Source organism: Tinamus guttatus, unplaced genomic scaffold (genome assembly GCF_059628265.1).
Source record: "Tinamus guttatus ecotype Peru unplaced genomic scaffold, ASM5962826v1 Tinamus_guttatus_pri_ptg000247l, whole genome shotgun sequence".
NCBI classification, from domain to species: Eukaryota; Metazoa; Chordata; class Aves; order Tinamiformes; family Tinamidae; genus Tinamus; species Tinamus guttatus.
In genome coordinates this window covers 2,088,787-2,106,650 of record NW_028288781.1, presented here as the reverse complement: position 1 = coordinate 2,106,650, position 17,864 = coordinate 2,088,787, and the positions used below count along the sequence as shown (strand labels likewise).

Here is a 17,864-nt window from a genome sequence, read left to right as displayed (position 1 = left end):
CATCCACTTGTAACACTTGTTGTTGAGCAAGTTCTGTTATTTGTATCCTCCTTGCCATTACATTTCATTCATTGCAAAAAAAGAAAAAAAAAAGGCTGTAATTATTTCTGATATGATAGAGTTTGCAGTATGATACGATGATAGTATGATGAAGTGTCCCTCAGAAGTATAGTTTTGAGCCCATCATTTGGAAGGATCTATCAGCAAAGGAGAGATCTCTGTAGGTCATGGGAATGGTGGGGCATGGGAACACTCTGGTGTGAAAAGGAGTTTAACTTCTGAGTGAGGTTATTTTAGAGAAAAGAAGAATCACTCATATCCATAGAGTGCAGGAAGGACAATCACTTCCGTTTTTTCATACCTACCTGTGCAGGAAAAAGAAAAAAACTAAAAAACTGCTAAGTAAAAGCAGATAAAATTAAAGATTTGTCCCCATGAAGCACAGAAGACAGTGGAACTGCATTTTTATTGGGTAAAACATCATTAGAAGATGAACTCCTGTGAATCTAAAGAAAGTATTTCTGTGGATGTGAAAAATGAGCAGAATCACTATAGCATCTTTAGTCTGTAATTGTATGGGCCATGGGGGAAGGCTTTTTCTGAGGTACAGGCCATCGCAGGGGAGAGCAAAGCACCCTGGCATGGTGTTGCCCATCATCAGAGACACGATGGTGGCCTAGAGGACCTACCCTAGAGAAACATGATCTCTCCGTTTCTAAGAAAATACTTTTCTCACTGAAAGCCCAAATCCTGTGATCTGCTTCATGCTCATTTTGGCTACTGGAGCAGGCCTTGCAAACATATTTTGCTGAACTGAAACCTAAATTTGCCCCTTCCACTTAACTGTTGGTTTCTCCGGGCTCACTTTCACATGAAGTGTTGGCAAGAGTAGCACAGGAAGGAGAGGGTGCTGTGCTATTCCGGAATATAGGGGCTTGGGGGTATTTGGCTACTTGGCTTTTTGATGGCATTGTTCGACAATTTTAATAGGTTAGCTGCAATTTTTTTTTCTTTATTTTTTGGAGTCCGAATAAAAGGAAGTGAAGCAAGTCTGGCATAAATTGTCACCATCGCTTTAGTTTAAAGATTTTAGCATGCATGTCTGGTGCATCGTTGACAGAGGGTACCCTGAACAGCATGTCATTGCAAAGATGAACTCTCTTAAAAAGATCCTAAGGCTCATTGACCAAACTGCCTAAGATCCCTGAAAAAGGTTACTGATTAGGACTGTTTCATATCCCTGTCCAATTGAAGATGCCTTTAAGGAACTCAGTCTGCACAAGGATTTCAGTAATGACTCTCTATGGATTGTTAGGATTTCTCAGCTTGGACACACACGCACACACATACACAAAAGTATGATTTTCTTCTCCTATGCATGTGATTGTAATGCAAGAATGGCATTATGAAATGTCAGTAAGAGGCTGTTTCAGCTATCTGATGTTTCCTTTCTCAAAGCAGTGAAGGTTTTATTTATATATATATATGTGCTTAAATATGTTTTCCCATTTGAAACTAATTGGCACATTGCAAAAATGAGGAGCCCAGCTCACACCTGGAAGTGCCTGGAGTTCCCATCCATGGGAGATGGCAGTTGTTCCTTGCAATATTTCAGTGTGCTATAGGGACCATCATGTGTATGTAACCGCCCTGCCAGGCTTTTCTTAATGAGCACCTCATTTCCTTGCTTTTCAGAGACAGAACTATCTACCTGCTGGACAAACCCCTTCACAGCAATGCAATGGTGTTAAAACATCTCCCTTTATTTTAATTTACATCCTTTTATAGCTTTTAAAATGTAATGCTTCAAGGCATCCACAGTTACCATTTTTCTCATTTTGAATTCCTCTAGAAGAAGAGCTTTCCTTGGTAAATGATATTTCAGTTTCCATGGTGCTCCTTATTACAAGTTGCTGCTCTTTTCATCACCGAGCAGTGCAATATCCATTCATGCCGAAATATCAATGGCAAAGTACAGCAGCAAATTGCCCCTTTATGATCCTTGTCATTGTGGAAACTCTCCTGCTCCAAATTAAATGTCAAAGAATTGAACAAATATGAAAAAGCTGAGTCCTTCTACACACACACGTGCACGCAAACATACAGACACGCACTGCTCCCCCTGCCCCTCAGCATGCAGAAGCATCAGCCCTTTGCCTTTAGTGCAAGAAGTTATTAATGTCCTAACGGCAACACTTCCTAAATGCTGAGCAGTGGGAAGGGGGGCCGCGCTGACCTGCCCTTGGCAGCAGGTGAGTGACGTGGTTGTTATTCAGGCTGTTTTTCCCCAGCTCTGAACTCCAGCGGTTCATTTTGGGAACGACTGCAGCCTCTCAGCCTGCTCCATTGCATTACTCAAAGTGTCACTGTGCCATTTGCCCTTCCATAAATCAGAAACACATATTCTCGGCAAAGACAGGAGAAATATGGACAGATGCAGGCGGTGTCCACCTCCATCCCAGCTCTGCTGCTGGCATTTAGGGTCAAGTTACAGTGCACAGTAAAGCTGGGTCTAAATATTCATATGTCTCTTGGGAACTGTTGTGAACTTTGTACTATCAGGACACAATGGAGGTAATCAGAGGGTGTTTGACACTGGTGCTTGATGGACGTATGGAAGTGGTTCATCAAAGACTTAATTGAGAAGTTGCAGGGGGTGATGTGCATCTAATGTTTTAAGTCTGTGTTTAATTTCAATTTTAAAGGTGTATTTTTTAAAATAAAGCCCCTGTTTTCCTTGGGTTTAATATTGTTTCCGCAGCTCTGTGCGCTGCCTGTTGTGCTTACTACGTTTTGGTGCTTAACAGTCCTTAGGCACTAGCTGTGCAAGCAGTGTGGTGTGGCCAAGCAGAGACAGTGTGTCTAATGTTTGGTGTTGTAATCTCAGTGTTATTTTGTGGATTTAACTGTTATTTTCAATAACTGCTATATTGTCCTAATTCTCCTTGGGAAAACTCGCACTCCATGCAGAAAGATTCAGGATCTTGTTGAATGTGAGACTTCTTGTATTATTGGTTTGTATTCCACGTTTCAGATTAATGAGTTCGGTCCAGTGCTCTTCAAAGAAAGATGTTTTATAACATGTTTAACAAGTTAGGTCCTGGACTGTGATGTTAATGAACACCTGATTCCGAGTGCAGTTTAGATAACCAAGCAGAGTTGGGACATTGAGTTGTCAAGTTCAAATCGCTATAAATCTGTTCAAATCTGACATAAAATGAAACAAATCACACTGAATGTAACAGTTGATCTCGAGGATTTTGGCACATCTGCTTCTGTTTTGCACTGCAGCTAGAAGGTGCTGTGGTGGACAGTGTTAATCCCTATACTTGGTACCTGTCTAGGTCTTAAGCTGTAGCCAGGAGCGGATTTACGCTAATTCACTTTTTTGGGGGAACCCTGCTGGAAAAGGTATTGAAACTTTTGAGAAGTTAATGAAATTTACTGCCCTTCCCAGCACGTTTATAATACAGTTTGACCCTTTGAAGTCAGGTGCTCATAGAGGACCCCTTTTATGAAGTGTAACCAATTCTAATCCAAACCATTGAAGTCAAACACTAGGAAGAAAGCAAGTAATTAGACACAGCAGAAGCCTTTTCCTCCTCTTGCCAGGTGATAGAAAATGAGAAGCAAACTAAACGCAGGACACGGCCTCATTCTTCCTTCTGTTATGGCAGTGGCTGTTGTATCTGGCAAAGTCAAAGGCACAGAACCAACGCATGGAAGAGGAGAACTGGGGTCCTTCAACTCTCACTCTGGCAGTAACATTCATGGAGCATGCGGTGGTGTAAATGAGAGCATACCTTAATGGGCAGGCTTTCCTTTTTTTCATTCCTATCCTGGAAAATCACAATCAAAAGAAGATAAAGAGAAACCACACAATTTAGTAGTGTCTGAGTTGCAAGCCCACAAATAGTAATTCCACTTTACCTTCTCTCTTGTAACAGATGGGTTAGAAGATTGTAATTTTTTCATAGTCTGACTTGCTGGGAACCATTTGATTGCCTCACTGAAATGAGTTGTCCTATAGGCCACTTTTCACATGAAAAACATGTGGCAGAGGGAAGTTTATGATGGAAAATCCTGTTTTGTTGTCCAGGGTTCAGAATTTCCTTAGCTCACCTTGTTTATTTTGTACAGGAAGAATGACCACCAGGGAAGGCCTAGAGAAATAAAACACAGTAGTTACCAAACCAAGGCTGTACATCTTCTGGTCAGGCACTGAAACCCTGGGATTTTTGAATTACTAAGGCTTTCTTGCTGCCTTGTGTGTTGTATTTTTTTCTCTTGCACATAAGGTTATTTGGATAAATTTGGACTTGTAGCTTCTTCAACCAAGCTTTGACCCTATGGACTGTGCAGTAGATAATTAGGTTTTAAGAGTGCCAAATTCTGGGAACAGTTTGCTTGGAAAATTGCTTAACAGATTGCAAATGGTGAATAAATTATTGCACAAGGGAACTTTTGAGAAGGATCTTGAAACTCCTGTGGTGGTGAATTTTCGGCAAACTAAAAAGATACAGAACCTAAGGTTCATGAAAAGCAAATAAAGCTGTTTCTGGAAGCCATGTGAAGAAATCAGGACATTTCTTCTCTCCTTTTTCCATTAAAAATACATTATATTTACTTATATTTATATATAAATATATTAATACATGTTTATATATTTGTAATATACTTGTTTATGTATTTATTTAAATATAACAAAAATTATCTTTCACCATTATGCCAATACGAGGAGGATGTGTTTTATCTAATCTAACTTTGCCTGCAAATAGTTGTTTCTTTAGACTCCCCAGTAGTTCATATTCTGTTGCCTTTAACTTCTTGCCTGGGTCTCATTGACACAGTTTTTCCCAGGACAGCAGACTTGGACTGCACATTTATAAAACCCCAATTTAAAGTGAATACAAGGAACTGATTTTGTGATGGCTGCTAAACTACAAAGGACGTGGGAATGATGCATTTTATGCTTGTGAACTCGGCTCAGTCTTTGGGGCATATTCTGACCATGCGCTTGTCGTTTCATGGAAAGATCAGCCTGCAGTGGTCACAGCTCTTAACACTTACTGCTTCTTGTTATAAAACTTGTCATTAAGCTGGGATATGAGCTGTAGACTTCTGGGAATGCTCCTCTGCTGATTTATTGATATTGTTCTTCTTGTCCTCAGGTTCTCTACTGTTTTTTTTTTCTTTTTGTTTTTTTTTCGCTTGCTTCCTTGCTTGGTTCTCTCTCTGCGTTTCTCAAAAATATTCGCAGGAGGTAGTGCAGCACCAGATTATCAAAAGATCTATGATTCTGCGACACTTAAGGTCAAATCCAAAGCCAAGTGGACATCCTGATTAACTGAACCCTGAGCCCTGGCTCCAGGATCCTTGATAGACTCAAGAAGGAGGAAATTTGCTTGCAAGCCATACAGCAGTGCTTAGTAGTGCGTGGGAATGCACTGCAGCCCCATACAGGCTTGTATTCCTAATGCCAGATTTCTCTGTGATGGTAGATGCCTCAGTGACCTGTTGAAAGCACAAGGTAGATGTGCCTTTTATTTAAGCTGTCATGATGCATCATCAGAATTGCTTTGTATGTAGGACAGAAAGGGAGGCAGCAGCCATGAGTAGTAAGTAGGGGAGAAATTTTAAAATAGGTAGAAATTCATTCCGTTTTAAGCAAAATTCAGCTCTTTAGAAGCTACCTTAGCTGTCTCTCCTGTGATTTTAATTATATTGTTCATATTGTCGTGATTCAGATTTCCTCAGAATTTTGATCTTTTTAATAGTCGTGGGAGAAGAGGTAAATGTTGCAAAAGATCTTCCCGATAGGTGCTTCTGCTTGTACCAGAGCCTTATAGCAGCCAGCTTGCACATCGTTTTGGCAGTAATGCAAAGGACAGTGTGAAATGTTTTATGGGTTTGGCACTAGCACCAGCACCTGAAGCTCTACTCAAAACCCACCCAATCTGCGAACAAGTTTTCTTGATTTTGAAATCTGGAGAGATTTCATTCTGAGAAGAAATGCTGAAAACTAGGAATATTTTTAGGAATATATAAAATATAGGAAAATTGGTGCCATGATCCTCTAAGGAAAGGAGCTAATCTTTAATGTTGATGACATCAGTTGCCTATGCTGGTGCTGTGACTGTAGTTCATAGCGGGAAGTGTGATAATAGTATTCTCTTGCAAACTGGGAACTGCCTCCTAAATTGGATGGAGAGAACTGACATCCTTAAAGCTCCATCAACAAGTGCATCCTATAGTGTGGTAGGCTGCCCACCTTCCAGCTGCTTCTCCCAAAACGGTGGGCTTGAGGTAGCATAGGGTTAATGCGGTGTCTCCCCGGATCTGATACTGTGGTACAGCACGAACATCTTTCCTACTTGTGTGTCTGGGTTAATATACTATTTGACACCACAGTTTCTAAGGTGGGCATGATGAGCCACAGTGATGTTGCTGCCGCTTTTTTTATTTATTTATAAGCTCAGTTTACAGCTCCCTTTCAGCTGTATAAAGGCATCCTTATGTCAAGGGTATCTCTGAGAAATAGGGACTAGTGGTGAAGAGGATCCTTATGCCCTGAACCAGTTGTATTTCTTTGAGGGAAAAAAAATCAATAAACAGTAGATCATAACACCGGGTTCCAACAGTAACCGTCTCCCTTCAGCTAACTAGGAGCCTCCTTTGGGATTCTTGTGTCTCTTCTGGTATTTCTCGTTTCTCTCTCCTGCTCTCCCTTGATCAGACAGAGTTGCTAGATGTAGATGCAGCACACATCTTTGCCTGCCCTCAACAGCGATCTTAATGCAGTCATCTGAAGGGAAGGGGCCCAGCTCCCTGTCTCTCCTCAGAGGCAATGTTATTTGAACAGCTGCCCGTTGGATGACATCAGATAAATTTACTGTACCTCACTGTGCATCTGTCTGATATTTGTGTCCTCCATCTGGGAGGACATAAAATATAGAAGTTAGGCATTATTATTTATTTGGGTATTATTGTTTCTTGGTCTCTTAGCTAAGGTATTAGAAGTGAAAATTTGCCCTGCTCTTTTTGTGGGGCATATTCTGCTCTCCTGTGTCCCTGTAAGGTGAGACAGACCTCTTAGGTGGGCAGTACTTTTTGTCTAGGAGACTTGGGATCTGGGGCCCCTTCACATCCCCAGAGGCTCCCTTTCTCCAGAGCGGTTCTCACATCATCTTGATCATAAAGCCTTGTCCACGTGGTTTCGTTTAGATGCACTGTTCACAGGTCGTTTCTAACTGCGGTGTTTCTGGATCACTAAATATGCATTCACTGTCATTAGTGGTTTCTTCTCATGTTATTTGTTTCATGTTCAGGGAATAGCAACCAGCTTGCCAAATAATGAGCGACCTTGTGTCTTTCAGAAACATACCCCTCGCAATATGCATTTCGATGATTATCGTCACAGTTGGCTATGTGTTAACAAACGTGGCTTATTTCACTACGATCAGTGCTGGGGAATTGCTGCTTTCAAAAGCTGTAGCAGTGGTAAGTTACAGAAAAAAAAATGCAAAGCTCTCTCTCTGCTGCACTTTTGTTTGTTGATGTATTTTTATTTCTGAGGGGAAAAAAAACAGTGGGCAAAATCCAATCGGACTTTTGTATGGCTTCTCTTTTGCAATAGCACCCAAGTGAGCTTAGTTGGTTCTTTACTGATGAATGAAGCCTTGCGCTTAAGGCCACTGATAGTATTTATAATGTAATGCTAGCCCATCTTTACTTAAGATAACTAAGTCAGTGGGTCTTAAATGCACAGCCAAGTTCACACTTGAAAAATTATCCCCTAAATTGTGGGCTGACCTCTTGGGAAGCAGACAGCACAGCAGGATTTGAGGTAGTGCAAGTAAGGTCTGCACTTACTTGTGTAGCAAAAAGCAGCAGAGTTGTCTTGGCACCATGTGTGTCCTGAGTCAATAGGAAGGGGGTTGGTGCAAGGCAGCTTGGCTCAGAAATGCTGCTTTGATGGTTTTTCCTGACTCATGGTGTTGACACTGATTTTTATATTCATGCTATCCAACTTGCAGTGAGGAAATAAAATTTTGCATGTACCTTCCAGTAGAGCCACCGCTGTGGCTTTTCCAATTGATATGGCATTTAAAAAATGACCAAATTCTGTAGCCCCTGGGAGAAGCAAAGCATTTTGCAAACCTCGGAAAAATTAAGCAGATCTCTCGCGGTGCCCCGAACCTAAATTGAGGCTCTACAGTAACATAGGACAGTGAAATGTATGTGGGTGGCAGATATTTTTGGACGATACCAGCTAAGTAAATAGAAGGCTACAGAAAAAGGTACTAGGTATACAGATCAGAACTTGACACTTTCAGATCAAGGTTTAAGTCTCTTGGAAGTCATAATAATAATATCTTAAAACAACCTAAATTAGGGCTGATTCCAGCTCTGCAGCATTGCCACAGCTGGCAGGCTGCCATATGCAGCCGGGTGCTCGGTAAGCCTTGTGTCACCTTGGTGTCACAAAAAAGGGAGAGGTGTGTCAAACACACGGGACAACTTTTTGTGATGGAAAAATCACTGTATATTTCTTTCTCTTCTAACAGACGTTTGCTGAACGTTTAATGGGAAACTTTTCTTTAGCTGTACCAGTATTTGTTGCTCTCTCCTGCTTTGGCTCTATGAATGGTGGCGTCTTTGCTGTCTCCAGGTGAGAAAATGCTAATATTGCTGGGCTTGAAAGGCATGGGATGTACCTAGGGGTGTAAGGAAGTAAGGGGAAGAGAAAAGAGGATTCATGCTTTTATCAGGAAATGAAAATTGACTGGAATGTTTCCTATCTGCGAGGATTTCTCCCTTTTGGTTCCTGCTGGTTCTAACATCACATTATTGAAACCCTTTGAACAGTTAGAAAATGGATCCCTTGGTGTTTAGCATTTAATGGCCCCTTTAGTTCAGACAAAGGAGGAGAATTGGAGGGAAAATACTAAGCCATTTGAAATGCTTATAATGACATGAGGGGGACACGATATCAGAGATGTCTTTGATTTTGCATACAGGCTCCTCCTGTTACTCTCTTCCTTCCAAACACCTCAGACAGGCCACAGAAGCACTGCTGTGCTCTGTGACTTTCATGAGCTGCTTTGCCTAGTCACAGTAATGAGCGCATTTAAAGTCTGTCCACATTTATTTCCCCCCAGGATGTTCTTCGTTGCCTCCCGCGAGGGTCACCTTCCGGAAATCCTCTCCATGATTCATGTCCGCAAGCACACTCCTCTGCCAGCTGTCATCGTTCTGGTAAATCGTGCAAACAAATGTTCCCGTGCAAGAACTCACATTGCAGCCTTGCTCCAGAGCATTCAGGAACAATCTGGGCACCGCTCGAGTCTCATTTATTAACGTAGATCTGGGCTTTGGGCAGGGCAGAGAATGGGAAAGGAGGACTGGCGTTCAGCAGTAGAATAGCTACAGATATGTTCTGGACTGACAGTCTTCATTTTAGCATTTTCTTGCTTTATTTCTCCTTCACAGGCCTAAACTCTGTAAAAATAGAAAGAGTTCACGAGAAGATGAGCATATGCATTTTTCCAAGCTTAAGCTTGGAAAATAAATTTTAGAAAAGTCTTTAGGATTTCAGAAATTTGAGTATTACCTACATGCTGATATTTGATAGATGTATGAGCAACTCTAAGAAACCTTGCTACCCTATTGTAATACCATTTTGTTTCTTTTCTCCTTCAATGTCCGTGGCCCCTTGTTACATTATCATGCTTATGGCTGAACTTTAAAACTTCTAGCACCTGAGATTGTTATAGAAGAAATCCTGCCAATATATGCCAGTGGTAAATTTTCTGTCAACCTTTACAGGGAAGAGGTTTGTTTAATATCTGAGGGGAAAGAGCCAAAAAAAAAAAGTACATCATTAGATTTTGAAAGCTGTTTTCACTACTTAAAAAAAAAGGGGGAAAAAAAGGGAAGGAGGAGGAGAGTGGGCAAGACTTCGACTCAAAACAACTAATACAAGTTAATTTTTTTGACATAAAGATTTAGCCATACTTTCTGCTATGTCCACAGTGGATTTTACCCAGCTGCCTTGTGATAAACCTACCAAGGCTGTCACCACTGGATCTTCCATTCTCTGAGCTCGAGGCTCTGGCGAGGCTCTGACTTGGTGCTCCGTCCACAGATGCCAGGGCTGTGTCTTTTCAGACACAACATGTCTCGTTTGTCAAGTGTGGACTGCCCTTCATAGTTGATTCTGGCTTTAAATATTCACCTCTTGTGCACAGATTACCCCCAAATCTATCCAAAATCTATCCATGTAGCCTATAAAAGTCACCTAACTCAAGGTACAACGCTTGAGTTTATCCATAAGCTCTTGCCTGCTCACAGCGATGCTTCGTGTGTCTCGGAACACATTTTTAATGATGAGCTGTGTTTATCCTTGTGTTGTCTCCCCTTCCTGCTCTTCGGTAGCCTCCTGAGTGACAGCTAAACGCTCCTCTGCTTGCACAGGTTTGCGTTTCGGTTTTGCTTGCGCCCTGCGAACCTGAAAGGTGCACTGCAGACGCGGGCTAGTGTCCACGCCGTGGGCTCCCTAAGCATCCCGTGGCGTGGAGCTAACCCAGCTGGTCCCCCGTCACTCTGTCTCCCTGGAGGGCCTAGGTGGTTCCGTCTTCTTCACCAAGCCAGACGGCCACCTCAGCTGCGTGTTGATCCCATACCTGAAGTCTGGAGCCCTCAGGAAAGGCTGCAGTGCTTGTCCCCGTGGAAAGACCTGAGCTCACCACCGTGAAATATCAGAGGTCATGCCAGCGCAGCTCACTGATGCTCTGAACTTCTTTTGCAGTACCCTCTCACGATGATCATGCTGTTCAACGGGGATCTCTACAGCCTCCTGAATTTCCTCAGTTTTGCCAGGTGGCTTTTTATTGGACTAGCGGTTGCTGGGTTGATTTATCTCAGATATAAACGTCCCGATATGCCTCGTCCTTTCAAGGTAACCTCTGCTCTCGCCTGTTTTACATGAATCCTTCTGCCTTGTATCTATTGTGTAGCCAGACAGTAAAGGAGCCTTTTCTGATAAAACGTTAACCTCCTTTTCACAAAAAGCAGAATTAATAGAAAACAGTCCTTCACGCTGAAGAGTCTCCTTGTGCTTTCCTGCAAGATCACCAGGGTTACCCTGGCAGAGTTGTCTTCTGGAAGGAGAATTCACTCTGACTCCCTGGTGGCAGTGGGGAGCACTTGAGGTGGCTGTGTGAAAGTGAAGATGTTTGCTCAGTTTTGCCTGCCCATCATGCTGCGGCGGTGTGAGGCAAGCCGAGGGCTTTATACTCTAACAAGCTCTGTGAAAATGCCCCAAGTCCTAAATACTCGTGGGGGCTTTACATTGCAAATATTAGGGTGACATGTGCCAACCTGATTTTCAGCCAGTCCTCAATTTAACATCTGCCCTGGTAAAAAGGCTGATTAATTTTGCCTCCAGTATTCACGTCAGGCATAAGCATTAATATTAAACGTTTATCTTTCACTTACATTGTCTGTCCAATATAGAATATGCCAATTTCATGTGCAAATAAGTTGCTAGCCCTTTCATTGTGATATTTGGGACTCCCAGTTGATTTGCTGTCACCCTTATTGTGAACCCAGAAAGAAAATGCTAATAGTCTGGCCAGCAGCACAATAGTCACGTTGGCCTTGATTCTGCTGCTGCTCTTGTTTATTGTGAGGAGCACCTTACAAAGTCAAGTGTCCTGTTGTGTGTATGGGAAGATAGTGTCCATCGTGAACACAGTGGAGGGATCTTACCCTGTTTATACATAGAGCCATGGAGTGTGTTGTACAGAGGATGGAGACTGTGTGCACTGCTGCATTCTTGTAGACATACCAGCACGTAGGAAGGTGAATGGCACAACCCATTTTACTTTGATTAAAAAAACACTTTGACAGCGCACAAAAGAACAGTAATGCTTCAAGGCATGAAATGAAGGGAAAAATCTCCAAGGAATTTGCCAGTTCTGCATTACACGAAGCATCTCAGAAGCCATGCTCACAGGCATTTCCTTCACAGGGGTGCTGAGTTAGTGATTGCAGTGATGTCCTTGAAAATGGTGTGAATTAATTTGATTTTGCTGCTTTTTTGTGTGTTTTGTACACTGACACTGATAATGCCATCAGTCATACTGTCAGAAAGTGCTTTTTCAGTAGCTATCTGTTGCATAACACTATCAAATATCTTTATCACTTATCAAATGGTGTTTAATTTGCTCTCCTCCTGCCAGATTTTGATTTTTACCTTAGGAAGAAAATCAATATGTTCTTAATAGTTTTAAAAGGTGACTTGAGCTCCTTGCTGTGTTTTAAAATGTTTTCTAATAGGTAATTACAAAAGAGGAAATCTTCCCTACAGTTAGTGCTTCTTACTTACCTGATGGAGGATTAGAGAAAAGACTTTTGTAATACAACATATCTATAGACTTTACATTTTAAAGGATGAAAAATAGTACGGTATAAAAGAGTGGGTAGTGCTTAATGCATAGCCCTCTGCTTAATTTTATTTTTGCAGTTGCTTGGATTTTGCAGGGATGTTCTAGATACTTGTGTTTTTGCAGAACTCTCTTGTGATGCTGGATTTTCTCCAGTATAGAGAACATGGAACATTAAATGCCGCTGTCATTCAGTAACGAGGTCAATATAAAGTAACGGTTGTTTGTGTGGTTCTCTTTCAGGTACCTCTGTTTATACCAGCACTGTTTTCTTTCACCTGTCTCTTCATGGTTGCACTGTCACTTTACTCTGATCCAGTCAATACTGGGATTGGATTTGCAATAACCCTGACTGGAGTCCCTGCCTACTACCTCTTTATCATATGGGACAAGAAGCCAAAGTGGTTCAGGAAGCTCTTGGGTAAGTGCCCTCCTCCTGGCCAGCTCTGGGAATCGTTCAGGGAAGCGGGGGTATGGTGAGAGTCCCTCCACAAGCCCCTCTGCTGCGGGGGCCGGTGCACGTCCCTCCTCGGGGAATGCTGCGGCGCTGCTCTGTCACTGCAGCCAGTGCCAGCTACCAAAGAGGGAGGTTTACAGCAGCCTGGGCCTTCAGGTAGGAACCTGGCTGGTGTTTTTCCCAAGCAAAAGTCACTTCAGGTGACTGCTTATCTCTCTCTGCTCCCTTCTCACCTCCCCTTCCCTGAAAGGCTGATTCCAGTTAACGCAATGACCTTCCTTCCCTGGGCCATTTGCCTGTGCTAATAGAGGAGGTATTTCCCGATAGGGAAACGTTTTGGAAACACGAATGTCACGGTTGCGATGACAGCACTGGCTCCACGCTCGCTTTGGGTCCACGCATGTGTGGGCCACAGGAGACAGGGGTGGTCAAGCTCGGTCGGGGGGTATCTGCGTTAGTGACAGCTTCGGAAAAGGGGGGGGGTGACAAAATCCACTGCAGCTGGCACACGTGTGTGGAAACTCTGTCTGTGTCTCCTGGCAAAATGACTTCTGAGGGACTTAGCTATAATATTTGATACCTGAAATGCACTGAGACTCGTTCTCATGCCATTTCTGAGAGTTTGGTAAAAGCATTTGCGAAAGCGCAGATGTGTTGGAGAAGTTATTCGAAGCATTTCAGTTAGAGAGAAAAAAATAATCAGCACTCTCTATTACAACTGCTCATCCTTTCTCTCTTTCTTGTCACTCAACACAATGTGAACTTACCAAAATGGAGGTAATTTTCAAAACAGAAATGAAAACATAGGCAAAATTTTAAAAAATATTTAAGAAATGGTGAATAATTTGTGAAAACAGAAAGAAAATCTTTGCTGCTACAAGATGAAACGAAATGAAAGTCAAAACTATGAGTTTTCAACAAAAATTTCTATACAAGCTGCTGAATTAAAAACACATGAATGGTCTTCTGTGCTTTAATATTGAGTAAAGGATGTTTTGAAATGCACTGCCCACAATAAAATAATATAGGAGTGTGTATATAAATAAAGAGCTAAATTTTATAGCATATATATGTTTGTATGAATATACTTAGGAGATGTATTGTGTTATGCTGGAAAGTCCATAGACAATAGGACAGAAAATACATAAATGATTTTAGTCAATATACAGTCAGTAAACTCTGGCCTCCTTCATTTTAAATCCATTTGACTGTATATTATGTGGAATGTAGATGGTAGAAAGTTTCAGTGCAAATGATAATAGTTTTATGCAAAAAAGGCATTACCTTAAATAGCATGTACTTGCTTGCTTTTAATTTTTCAGCCTTGATATTTAAGGCATAGAGAATATTCCCTTATCAAACCCAATAGATATTTTTTAGCACTTTCTGTGAAATCTCAGAGGTTTGGGAACAGTTACTCGAATCTCTGGCCACAGGATGCCAGTATTGAACTGCATTCCTTGGGTGAGAGAAAAAATATTCTCTTTAAGGTAGACTGAATACATAGGATTTTCTGCCAGATGTGACAGCAAAGCAAAATCTTCCAGCTCTTTAGATAACACAAAACCCTTCTCCTAGAAAGAAGGCCAGATGCCCGTGAAATACATAGGGACACACTGTCCTGGCTCTGAGGGGAAAGCAACAGACACCAGTCAGTGGGTAAAACAACCTGTTTTCTCTGTAATTATTATTCTCCAAATAACAGCAGTAATGACAGAAATTTGAAACTGAGAGTTTTGGGGTGGAGAAGGGTGGTGATCCACTCGATAAATAACAAAGCAATAAATGCTCTCCATGGAGTCATTATATATATTAAAAAAAAAAAAAAAGGGTGCAAGTTAAGGCTGCTCCACTGCATAGCCTGAGAGCATATTTCAAAAGCATTGAATCAGGATAAATTCATTTAAGGTGCCCCTGCGAGATGTGGGTTACAAAAGTCACTGAGCAACTGCAAGCTTGGTATTCTAACCTTGAAAAATAAATGCAGGCTTTAGATGAACTTAGAAAAGACACTGAGGTAAATGGGCAACACTATAAAATGTGGCTGTATTTCAGATTTTTGACTGATTACCTGTGTAACTTTTTTGAGAAGACAGCTGATTTCTCTTGACAAAGGATGATGTGATAGATCTAATCTCCTCAGACTTGAACAAGGCACTTTGTGTAGTACTACCAAGGAAGTCAAAGCCTGTTAGCCTGAACACAGCATCATGCCAGCACAAAAAGTATCTTTTGACCATCTTCTATGGCACTGGCATTGCCCATTCTTCTTACTACATCGGTATATTAAGGGAAAAACAACTTACTTGTTTGTAAGCCCTTGTTTGTAAGGTGGGTAAGGGCTGGTGGTAGCCTGCAGTGAGAAGGAATTTTTGTTCTCTCCTCCTACAGAGGAATTTTAGCTTGTACAAATCATTTTCAGCTAGTACAAGCTAGTACATTAATCTGAAAGTGAAAAGAATCAAGTGTGGCAAGTCCTACAGAATCAGGTAGATCAATGTGTGCAAGATCATGCCACCAGCAGCAGAACTCCCTTGAAATCCTAACCTTAGATTTGTATTTAAAAATACTTCATTTTATAGTGGACAGTACTGAGAAGAATTAAAGGTTGAGCGTTGGCTTCTTCATAGCCCGAGTTGATACTAGAAAGCAGAATTTCTGTTTATATAACAAAATGCTGCTTTAAGGGTGATTTACACACACCACTTGCCCTTGCTCATGCAGGATACAGCACTGCGTATTCTGTTTGCTTCTCTCTTCTGAGCTGATGATGTTGGGCTCCACAGGAATTCGGCTCAGCAGTATGCTGCCCCAGCCTCATACATAGCCAGTCACTTTCTGCTTTCTTTTCTTCCCCAAGCTTTATTGGCGGTCATAGATAGCAGCTCATTCTTTTGTTGTTGTTGGTGGGTTTTTTTCTTATATATAAAGATTGCCCACTGGGCTTTATTTACAGTGATTTCTCCTCTTGAAAAAGAAAAATGGGCTTTAAAATAGAAGGGAGAACAGCTTTTAGTCTCATGATATGCTAAGTTGGTATAAATAAGAAGCATGTCCTGTGTAGCTCCAGGTACCACTCAAAGCAGACAGTACAGAGATACTGCCTGGCTAGAGACTAAATCTGTTTTTTTCCCCAAAAATATTCCTGACACTGTCTAACTCTGTGCATATTGCAACCAAAACAAAACAAAACCACCCCACCACAGAAGCAGCCTGCCCGTGCAGGCTTGCTTTGCTCGTGCTGAGTGGCGGTGCTGAGTGACGCTCTGCGCCGCAGGAGGAGGGAGATGCTGCCTGCCCGCAGCCTCGGGCAGGACCAGCTCCTGCAGCAGGTGCCTCGGTCCCGTTGACCCGGTGGGATGATACCCTCACAGCCACTTCTGGAGAAGCCCGTGCTTTCTGTGCCCTTTTCCCAGCACTTTTTTCCACCATTGCTCGGCTGGATAGAAGCTCCTTTATTCTCCTCCAGTTGCTCAACCTGGGGCCGGGAAGAGGTGGGAAGACAGGGGCCGGCCCCGGGCGGCTTCCCGCTCTCCTCGTGGGCCAGCTCCCAGCCGGCCATCCCTGGCAGAGGGAAGGGCGATGCAGGAAAACGCAGTCTCCATCGCCCCTCCAACCCCATCAGCCAAAGGGCAGCCCAGCTGGCACGAGGCTGGCAGCTCCAGGGAGGAGAGCACAAGGTGGTGAGGTTTGTGTTGGGCAGGAGAGCAGGAAAGTGGATTCAGCTGGTGCGCTCTGAGCTGCTTGTGTCTCACCCCTCCTCCCCACTTTGTACCAGTGCCAGCGCTAGCAGGGGAAAAGCACAGCTTCCTCTTACAGTAACTCCTGATGGTTTAAAATGAGTTATTAAAAAATAAGTGGTAAGCAAAAGGAGTGGTAGGTGAATTTTTTTTTTTTTTTTACTATTTGTTAGGAAAGTAATCTCTGTTGGTACTCTAAACAAAAAAACCACCAAAAGGAAACAAATGTCCAAAATGTCAAACAAATAACATGAAATTGTTTCATGTGCACAACATCCTTAGACCTGTGAGGAGGCAATATAATCATCATTTCCCTCTGTTTGTTATTTCTCTCTTTTTTTTTTTTTTTTGCCGATTTTGGCACAGCTGAATTAACTTGTTTGAGCTCTTTCAGAGTGTTATTATGCATTACAGCTTTGCCAAAACTAAATAGCTGTGCAGAGTAGTCATGCTCTAAATTAGCCTTTGAAGACCTATATGCTTTTACTGAACAAGATCATACCTCTATATCCTTCTGCTATCACTGTGTGTGCACCTCTTTGGACCAAAGGCAAAGAAAGCATAGTTTCAAAGGGGAATTTTTTGGGAGGCACTGAAATGATCTGTGCATCGGGGATATGAACTGGTATGAACAATATGTGCAAGTAGGATTTATAATTTTCCTGGTTGCTTTCCCTTCTTATTCCCCAGCCCATACCTTCACTCCCCTCTAAATACCTCCTCTGTGTTTGCTTTTACCCTTGCAGATAGAGTAACTATAATATTGCAAATCCTCTTGGAAGTTGTCCCACCAGAGGAAGACCAGAAGTCATGATCCTCATGTACCTGAAAATGCAGCTTTTGACTTGGTGTTTCATCTCAACCTGAGGAGGAGGGAGTTTTCTTCCCATCTTAATATTCTGCAAACTGGAAGAGCAAGTCACAGCTGAGATGGATACTGAATGAGTCCGTTACCAGAGCTATATTTTATCATGTTGCAAAGCTTCTTAATGTGGTGGGTTTATATGTAGAAAGGAAGAACAGAAGCAACAAGAGAACACCTCTCTACTGTTTCTTCTGCTACAGTGTAATATTTAACAAACTATAGGTTCTTCAAACTAGGATTTTTTTTTGGCATTATCACTGAAAAAAATGTTTAAGCGTTGTTTAAGTAATAGTCGGGTATACTGTGAAGACTGTATCCTGCTCTCTGAGGAACTGAACTCTCACCAGAGGAAG

General features: G+C 42.1%; 1 protein-coding gene across 1 annotated transcript in view; it reads left to right on the top strand.

Moving 5' to 3' along the window:
- The window catches only part of SLC7A11 (solute carrier family 7 member 11), a 46,699-nt gene extending 29,081 nt beyond the window's left edge, over window positions 1-17,618 (top strand). Inside the window, exons 7-12 of the mRNA XM_088526593.1 lie at window positions 7,377-7,500; window positions 8,568-8,671; window positions 9,162-9,258; window positions 10,811-10,960; window positions 12,693-12,870; window positions 17,393-17,618. Coding sequence (XP_088382719.1) covers window positions 7,377-7,500; window positions 8,568-8,671; window positions 9,162-9,258; window positions 10,811-10,960; window positions 12,693-12,870; window positions 17,393-17,460 — 721 coding nt within the window. The 3' untranslated portion in view covers window positions 17,461-17,618. The remainder of the gene's footprint in view (window positions 1-7,376; window positions 7,501-8,567; window positions 8,672-9,161; window positions 9,259-10,810; window positions 10,961-12,692; window positions 12,871-17,392) is intronic.
- The last annotated feature ends 246 nt before the right edge of the window (window positions 17,619-17,864 follow it).